This window comes from Notothenia rossii, assembly GCF_949606895.1.
Source record: "Notothenia rossii genome assembly, chromosome: 10".
NCBI lineage: Eukaryota > Metazoa > Chordata > Actinopteri > Perciformes > Nototheniidae > Notothenia > Notothenia rossii.
The window spans coordinates 60,886,912-60,896,812 of NC_136908.1; the positions used below are offsets into that span (position 1 = coordinate 60,886,912).

A 9,901-nucleotide genomic window follows, 5' to 3' on the forward strand; every position below is an offset into this window, starting at 1 on the left:
AGCGGTATCATTATTACTCCTCCGGCATTAGAGCAGGGGTGTCAAAACTACGGCCCGGGGGCCAAATGCGGCCCTCGGACCAACTTGAAACGGCCCTCAGCAAATTCAAAAAGTATAAGGATTTAAGTATAATAAACTTCTGCTTGTCTTATATTGTGCTTCTTAAGTATATATGTTCAAATATATTACACAGTATTCATGTGTTAATAAGCCCAATTTTCTAATAAATTCAATCAATTAAAGTTGAAAACATGTTCTAACATAATCTTGGTTGATAAGAAAAAAGCCCAATGATTTATAAACAAGCTTGAAATAAACACTTCATATTTCCTCTTATTATAATCAATCTGAAGCTTCTGTTTTAAGGGATGAGCTGCTAACACGTCTTATAACTAAAAAAAGTAAACCATCTGGAGAGCTGGGATTTAGGTTGTTAAAGCATGTTCAAGTAACAAGCATCATTCACCTACATTTGATTGAGTTTGCTGACTTAAAACTTAACTTATGAGGCAAAATACCTCTATGTGGCCCTCGGTGAAAAAAGTTTGGACACCCCTGCTTTAGAGACATGCTTCAGGATCGTGTTGCGTTACGTTTCTCACCATGATAACTTCTATAGGGATGGGAACCGGCAACTTGGATTTGAATCTGTCGTTCAGCTCCTTCACCATGAACACCACCACCATGATCACCAAGGAGATCACCACGTCGCACACATTGGTGGAGGTGATCTGGTTAAATATGATCTCCAGCGTCTGAAAAACAACATGTCAGGTCAAATAGATGCAGGACTCAGGCCATAAGACTGTTAAACACCTGCACTTTTGAAAGAACATCCATAACAATTATCTGTTTGCAACTTACCAATTATTTATCTATTATAAAACGGACAAGTCAAATCAAGCAATCTGATTGGTTCTTAGCCATAATGAGCGTATATCACGGGTAGAATTGTAGTTACTTTTCACAAGTCGTGTATCCCTCCGTGTCTGAGAAAAAGCTACAACTGTTACATTACGTACGTTACGAAACTAACTAACTAACATTTAAACATTTAAGGTTAACTTCGACCTCCGGGGTGTCTTTACTATGGAGGAGTGGATTGAGCAGTGCCTATCTCCAGAAAAAAAGCACCTAAAAGACGACATGCAGAGCTACGTGAAGAGCATGTAGACCAACTGGAAAAGTAGCACCATTCAAAAGCTTTCTGATGCAGGTCTTTAAACAAAGCAGATAAATTATGACCGTTAGTGGCCACAGGTGCGAAAGCTCTCTCCAGAGCTACTGGAAGCCCAATCTCGGGGACCGGAGAAAGTGGAGCAATATTCTCGCCACGCCAAGCAACAGCTAGAACAACCTCAACCTATACAAGTAACCACGTAACCCATTCTACTGATGCTGGACAGTTTTTCAGTGGCTGCACAATAAACAGCAACATACACATTAAAGTAAATAAAGAACCATCGACCAAATAATCGATCAACGCTCTCTGTCTAATATGTTCGCTAGCTGTTAGTGTTGTTGCATAGCAACCGCTTCGCATTATGTGCAGAAGGCAACGGAGGGACTATTTTATTTTGAACATCATTATTTACTAATAAAAACTTTAAATTACATTGTGTATTCTTCTTTCATATTGTCACAATATGCGTCGGGCCGAACCACGCCCCTTAACTGTGATATAATGATTGTTGCACTGTTGGAGGAGTCGGTGACCTAAGATTGTCATTGACATATCTACACTGTAGCTGTACACATGACAATAAAAGCCTTGAATCCTTGAAATGCTCCCTGACCTTTTTGTATTTTATCATACAGTGCTTATAGAAAGTCATCATACCCTGTGAAAATCTTAACCTTTTGTCACATTACACCATGGAAATTAAAAATAAATTAAATCTTACTTTTTTTGAGCTGTATACACATTATCACCCTCATAATCAAAACACAATAAAAATAAATGTTGGACAATGAATAAAAATGTATAAGTGAAATAACCGGTTTGGTTAAGTGATCAGCCCCTTGGAGTGAACCATTATAAACTTGCTCAGGTGCAACCAATCAACTTCCAGATCAAACACCAGGCTAATGGTCCCCCACCTGACATACATTTAAGTGATTTTGATTACTTGAGAATAAAACCAGCTGTTTCTAGAGGATTCCACTATAAACAATGCTTGGAAAAGAGCTTTCAAAAGACCTCCGGGATAAAGTTGTAGGAAGGCACAAGTTAGGTGAAGGCTACACAAAGATTTCGAAGGCTTTCATTGTTGGAGGAGCTCAGGTCAGAAGAATTGCATTGCCATTTCTACACTGTGGCTTATATGCCAATAAAACCTTTGAATCTTGACTGTGACCAGAGAGAGAGAGATGGTCTGAACTTACATATATGAGAGCGAGAGGTCCGCTGATGCCAGGAACCGTTAATCCCAAAATGAACTTGAGTTGGGACACCAGGATGTGGACGGCAGCGGCTGTGGTGAAGCCGGACACCAGAGTATCGGACAGGTACATCACAACAAAACCAACCTGCATGACACCCATCGCCAGCTGGAAGAAAGAGAGGGGTTGTGATCAGAGAGGGCAAAAGTACTAACATTCTTTACTCAAGTAGAAGTACAGATACTGGTGTTTAAAAAATACTCTTGTAAAAGTAGAAGTACTGACTAAACTTCTTTACTCAAGTCAAAGTAAAGAGCTTTGAAATGTACTACTGTAAAAAGTACCCATAACTAGCAGCTGTTTTAAAGAGTACCTGACCTCCCTTTATATTAATAGAACAATAATGTCATTGTTAGCTAATGAATGTTTCCATGCTGAACAACGGCAACATGACAACGTTTTCATTGGTCCCTCTTCTTTAGAGAAGACCAGGAAATGATGGATACACGGATCGTGTTCAAATCAATAGGCACGCAATGACTCTAAATAATAATGATCACGCCACCAAACACACATTCAGACTAAAGGAACCAGCCTGTTTGGAAAATGAGAGAAGTAGAAAGTACAGGTATTTGTGTTCAACATGTAAGAAGTAGAAAGTACAGGTATTTGTGTTCAACATGTAAGAAGTAGAAAGTACAGGTATTTGTGTTCAACATGTAAGAAGTAGAAAGTACAGGTATTTGTGTTGAAAATGTAAGAAGTAAAAGTCAAAGGTCATCAGAAAAATAAGAAGTGGAGTAAAGTACTGATACCAGATAAATGAACTTGAGTACAGTAACAAAGTATTTGTACTCCACTACTTCCCTCCTCTGCTGAAATGAAATGTTGTTTCAATTGAAGATCTATGCCAGATTTGAGCTAATAAATATCAACAGTCCTTGAGCAGGTTCAAACATAACATTACGTAGTCTCTATCGCACAAAAACAGATCAAAGTACAAGTCTATAAAATACACTCCAGTAATAATATAATATATCAATTAATGTTTTACTATGATGTCAAGAGTGCTTTATCAATATGCATGTTTTGCATCTTAGGAGCATAGAGGGAAAGACTGTGCATGTGTTAAGGTAATTCGGATGCATATTCCAATGCTTGATGGCTGTAAATATAGATTGTGCAAAGATTTTCAACACTTAGGAGGTTGTATTTTGGAAAATATATTGCAATGATGGTGATTTAATGATAAGGATGTGGTGGTTTGTGTGAGCATACACCTGTATAGCTCAGGGTGTGCACAGTGCTGTGGTCTACTTCTGGAGGGGATACACTTAATTTGGGATTATTATAATGGATGATGTTGTACAGTGTTGAAAGAGGATGATTTGTAGTGCGTTTCACCTGCATGATGCCGACGAGGAAGGTCAAAGAAGAGGCCACCAGGACCCTCTGATCGTCCATCGACAGGCCTTCAAACCCCGTGATGTTTGCAGGCGGACCGACATCTGGAACCAGCCGGGTGACGACTGATCCGATCATCAGACTCAACACCGGGAACGGACCTGCAGGGGGGGGGGGGGAGTAGTGGAGTACAAATACTTATTTACTGTATACATTTTTCTGGTATCAGCACTTTTTTCTGATGACTTTTTACATTTTGAACACAAATACCTGTACTTTCTACTTCTTACATGTTGAACACAAATACCTGTACTTTCTACTTCTTACATGTTGAACTCAAATACCTGTACTTTCTACTTCTCACATGTTGAACTCAAATACCTGTACTTTCTACTTCTTATATGTTGAACCCAAATACCTGTACTTTCTACTTCTTACATGTTGAACTCAAATACCTGTACTTTCTACTTCTTACATGTTGAACACAAATACCTGTACTTTCTACTTCTTACATGTTGAACTCAAATACCTGTACTTTCTACTTCTTACATGTTGAACTCAAATACCTGTACTTTCTACTTCTTACATGTTGAACTCAAATACCTGTACTTTCTACTTCTTACATGTTGAACTCAAATACCTGTACTTTCTACTTCTTACATGTTGAACTCAAATACCTGTACTTTCTACTTCTCACATGTTGAACACAAATACCTGTACTTTCTACTTCTTACATTTTGAACTCAAATACCTGTACTTTCTACTTCTTACATGTTGAACTCAAATACCTGTACTTTCTACTTCTTACATGTTGAACTCAAATACCTGTACTTTCTACTTCTCACATGTTGAACACAAATACCTGTACTTTCTACTTCTTACATTTTGAACTCAAATACCTGTACTTTCTACTTCTTACATGTTGAACTCAAATACCTGAACTTTCTACTTCTCTCATTTTCCAAACAGGCTGGTTCCTTTAGTCTGAATGTGTGTTTGGTGGCGTGATCATTATTATTTAGAGTCATTGCGTGCCTATTGATTTGAACACGATCCGTGTATCCATCATTTCCTGGTCTTCTCTAAAGAAGAGGGACCAATGAAAACGTTGTCATGTTGCCGTTGTTCAGCATGGAAACATTCATTAGCTAACAATGACATTATTGTTCTATTAATATAAAGGGAGGTCAGGTACTCTTTAAAACAGCTGCTAGTTATGGGTACTTTTTACTGAAGTACATTTCAAAGCCTCTTTACTTTGACTTGAGTAAAGAAGTTTAGTCAGTACTTCTACTTTTACAAGAGTATTTTTAAACACGGGTATCTGAACTTCTACTTGAGTAAAGGATGTGTGGACAGCAGATCAGCTGGGTTGTAGGTTTGTAAAAGCAGCTATAGGGACAGGATTTAAACTGGTCTTACCCACTGAGATGTGTCTGGAGGTGCCCAGGAAAAAGTAAATGATGACGGGGAAGAAGGCGGAGAAAAGTCCATACCAGGGAGGCAAAGAGGCCAGCAGACAATACGCCAGACCTAAGACACAAACACATGCATATAATGAACACATTTATAATATAATGCTGTTGTTTCCTTTATTCCTCTTCTCATATAGGTGCTATTAGCTGTGATTACACTCAAAACGGACAGGAACGCTCTGTAATACTTCGGTGCTTTTTATTATACTAACTCAGAACTGCAGCTCAAGATAAACATATTATCATTTTGAACAACTCAGTCAGCAGATGAGAGGTTATCAGATATCAAGTGTTAATGATCAAACAGTGCCACAAAGGTATATAAGGACAAGCCAAGCAACAAGTTATAGGATTGTTTTAGGATAACTTTTCATTTTAAGAGGTGTACAGTACAGAAGTACTAGTTATTTTTTAGCCCCTCGATTACCCTTCAGGCTAATCAGTAACAAGATCTGTCTCCCTGGGAATGCTCAAACACAGGATTTTTTTTCTACCGATACTAACGCTACATGATTAAAAATGCATTCGTCAACCTGTCTTGCACAGGTGATGCGTGGGGACAAGGTTACTGATAACGATAAACAATTCATCTTCATTTCACTATCAGACGTCTGAGTGAGCTTACACTAAAACTGCGTCATGAAAGTCCTCGTCTCTGATAAGTGTTCGGTGGATCGATTGAGCTAATGTGCCAAAAACTGGGACTTTTAGACAATTTTGAAAGAGGCCCGATCAATCTTTTTGGGGTTTTGTCTGTCCTGTAGTCCGTCATAGGTTTTAGTGCATGTAAATGGTCTGCAAAGGCAAAACATCCCTTTGTAACACTCACACTTCTATTGGCAACACATTGTACGTGATAGGCTAAGGGGCGGGACATCTGTAAGCAGGTTGACCAATCACAACAGAGCCGGACAGCTAACCAATCAGGGCAGACTGGGCTCTGGTTTCAGACAGAGGGGGAAAAGATGTGCTGCAGCACAGGCAGTATGAGAACAATAAAGAGCTTTTTGAACGTTAAAGCATGGAGACATGTCCCAGTAGAGACACTACACCATTTCCTAAAGCCCCGGACACACCAAGCCGGTTTTGGCCATCGATGGATGTCAGGCCGACGATGAGCGTCCTGTCGCCCTACTCAGATTGGTGTGTCCCGCACCGTCGTTTCTTTTCGGCCGTGCCGACACCTTTTTGGCCGAAATCTACGGCCAAAGGCTGTTGGTCAAATAAATCACTCTGATTGGCTGTTCAGCTAGCGAATCAGTGCATGAGAAGCGAAACGGAAGTGAGGGACCCAAAAAAACTATTAAGAAGGCAAATCTGAGATTTCATTTAACTCCAGCTCTCGACACAGGTTCGGGAAAGCCCCGTGAGCTTCTCGCTGTAGAGTGGAAATGGACCTCACACGCTATTTGTTGTTTGTATATATTATATGTTCTTCTTCTCTCGGTGTATCACGCAGTCTATCTTCCGGTTGTTGCCTCTTTTGAATGACGAATACACACTACCGCCGCCTGCTGGTGAGGAGAGTTATTGCCACTCACGCATGCGTCGGGGTCCGTCTGTGTCAGTTCTTTGGTGTCAGCTTGGTGTGTCCCTACCTTTAAAGAGATGAGATTCTGTGAAACACTTGCAGTTGATAATCGTTTTTACCTTGAAGGACAGCTACCAGGCCGGTGCTGACTCCAGACACGATGTCACTGATCAGCCACTCTTTGATTTGGTAGATTTTTATCCAGCTGATGATGGGCAGCAGAGAGAGAACGGCATTCTTGGCTCGTTTGGCATCACATCTAAACAAATAGAAAACCCATGTGAAATAAACACTCACTGCAGTGAAGCTTTAAACAAGTTTATCTGATGAGATATTTGGGATACAGAACTAAAAGATAATCAATGGGATTCCAGTGGATTTAAGTAAAGACACTACATCATATTCAAAGTATCAGCAAGTTCTATGTAAGTATGAAATATATAATTTGTATACATAGACGGAAACACAAAGTAGGGGTTGAATTTTGGTGAGTGGGAGGCCGGAAAGCAAGACAGATAATTGGGTTAAACTAAAGCGTAAACTCGGGGAGAACAGGGTCAAATGTGTCATGTTTGCATATTTGCTGCTGCTGCTGCTGCTGCTGCTACTGCTGCTGCTGCTGCTGCTGCTGCTGCTGCTGCTGCTGCTGCTGCTATGACCAAGTAAATATGTAATAATTTGAAATGATAAGTGGTTAGAAATCCGTCAAAAAACGATGTAAACACAACATGATTCTTACTTTCTAGACATGCTTTTTAGACAAGAGAAATTACATGTTTTATATGTCATAAGCAGTATTGGACCCAAAGCTTTATTTTTTAATATAAAAGTATTTGTAGCAAGAACCAAACATTCTTCTTTATTTTACAAAATCTGAAGATCATAATTCACCATAGAAATGCATCCAACATTGCATTTCATAAAGTTTAGGTTATAATGCTGTATGGACAGTATATTTATATATCGTACTGGAAGTTATAGTTAAGTTTCACAATAATAAAATACCGTTTAACTCATGAAATAGGAAGTTAACCCACTCTCTTCTATAAAAAGGGCCAAACATCAAAGGATACGTGTGCACTGATGACAGGTCAGAACCCTCCTAGGAAACAAAAACCAACATAAAAACAAGCATTGCATGTTTTTCTTACGTTAAGTACTGCTTGAAGTGGTCCAACATGGTCTTTCTGTGGCGGTAAACCTTCTCATGGTTCTCGGTGAAGGAGTCCTCGGAGTAAAGCTCCCGGGCCACCACGTACTGCTGAGCTCCAGGACGCATCGTGTCCTCTCTGCTGCCTCGTCCCTCTGGGGATCTGAGGGACATTTATCACATTAAGTTAGGGAAGAGGGTCCTGTGCTGCCTTTGAACCTCAATTATCAAATAGCATTAACAGCAAACAACAAAGGAACAGACTTGGCAGAGTCCTCATCTGCACCTTGTGTGTCAGGCAGAGATGGCAAAAGTACACACATCCTTTACTCAAGTAGAAGTACAGATACTTGTGTTTAAAAAGGCCTGACTAAAAGTACAAGTAAAGAAGTATGGGCTTCGAAATGTACTTCAGTAAAAAGTACCCATAACTAGCAGCTGTTTTAAAGAGTACCTGACCTCCCTTTATATTAATAGAAAAATAATGTCATTGTTAGCTAATGAATGTTTCCATGCTGAACAACGGCAACATGACAACGTTTCCATTGGTCCCTCTTCTTTAGAGAAGACCAGGAAATGATGGATACACGGATCGTGTTCAAATCAATAGGCACGCAATGACTCTAAATAATAATGATCACGCCACCAAACACACATTCAGACTAAAGGAACCAGCCTGTTTGGAAAATGTGAGAAGTAGAAAGTACAGGTATTTGAGTTCAAAATGTGAGAAGTAGAAAGTACAGGTATTTGTGTTCAAAATGTAAGAAGTAGAAAGTACAGGTATTTGAGTTCAACATGTAAGAAGTAGAAAGTACAGGTATTTGAGTTCAACATGTGAGAAGTAGAAAGTACAGGTATTTGAGTTCAACATGTGAGAAGTAGAAAGTACAGGTATTTGAGTTCAACATGTAAGAAGTAGAAAGTACAGGTATTTGTGTTCAACATGTGAGAAGTAGAAAGTACAGGTATTTGAGTTCAACATGTAAGAAGTAGAAAGTACAGGTATTTGAGTTCAACATGTGAGAAGTAGAAAGTACAGGTATTTGAGTTCAACATGTGAGAAGTAGAAAGTACAGGTATTTGAGTTCAACATGTGAGAAGTAGAAAGTACAGGTATTTGAGTTCAACATGTAAGAAGTAGAAAGTACAGGTATTTGTGTTCAAAATGTAAGAAGTAGAAAGTACAGGTATTTGAGTTCAACATGTAAGAAGTAGAAAGTACAGGTATTTGAGTTCAACATGTAAGAAGTAGAAAGTACAGGTATTTGTGTTCAAAATGTAAGAAGTAGAAAGTACAGGTATTTGAGTTCAACAGGTAAGAAGTAGAAAGTACAGGTATTTGAGTTCAACATGTGAGAAGTAGAAAGTACAGGTATTTGAGTTCAACATGTAAGAAGTAGAAAGTACAGGTATTTGTGTTCAAAATGTGAGAAGTAGAAAGTACAGGTATTTGTGTTCAACATGTAAGAAGTAGAAAGTACAGGTATTTGAGTTCAACATGTAAGAAGTAGAAAGTACAGGTATTTGAGTTCAACATGTAAGAAGTAGAAAGTACAGGTATTTGTGTTCAAAATGTAAGAAGTACTGATACCAGAAACATGAAATTAAGTACAGTGACGAAGTATTTGTACTCCACTATCTCCCACCTCTGGTGTCAGGCTCTTTTTGAGATGTAGAAACAGGAACACCTCAGAGGTTTTTCCAACTGAACTTTTCCCCAAATCGATGGGAGCAGCATCCCTGGAATTCTGTCTACTTATAAAGATCCGGTGATATTTCATTTCATTTTTATTTTATTCCGTTCAATGTATGCACAACTTAATGTATAACAATTATGTACAAAAAATGTCTCTATAAACCCACCATACCCGAAAAGGAGCACAGAGTAGAACATCATCTTATATATATGTGGGGATTGTCCACAGTATTGAGTATTTAAATTGCTTTGGATAAAAG

The 9,901-nt window shown here is 38.9% G+C and overlaps 1 protein-coding gene across 1 annotated transcript in view; it reads right to left on the reverse strand.

Annotated features, from left to right (window-relative positions):
- Nucleotides 1-9,901, reverse strand: part of LOC307021871 (chloride anion exchanger-like) — a 41,588-nt gene that overhangs the window by 12,849 nt on the left and 18,838 nt on the right. The window contains exons 2-7 of the mRNA XM_079654384.1: nt 7,944-8,105; nt 6,912-7,051; nt 5,209-5,319; nt 3,787-3,947; nt 2,386-2,550; nt 603-755 (exon numbers count right to left, since the gene is read on the reverse strand). Of these exons, the coding sequence (XP_079510510.1) occupies nt 603-755; nt 2,386-2,550; nt 3,787-3,947; nt 5,209-5,319; nt 6,912-7,051; nt 7,944-8,071 (858 nt within the window). The 5' untranslated portion in view covers nt 8,072-8,105. The remainder of the gene's footprint in view (nt 1-602; nt 756-2,385; nt 2,551-3,786; nt 3,948-5,208; nt 5,320-6,911; nt 7,052-7,943; nt 8,106-9,901) is intronic.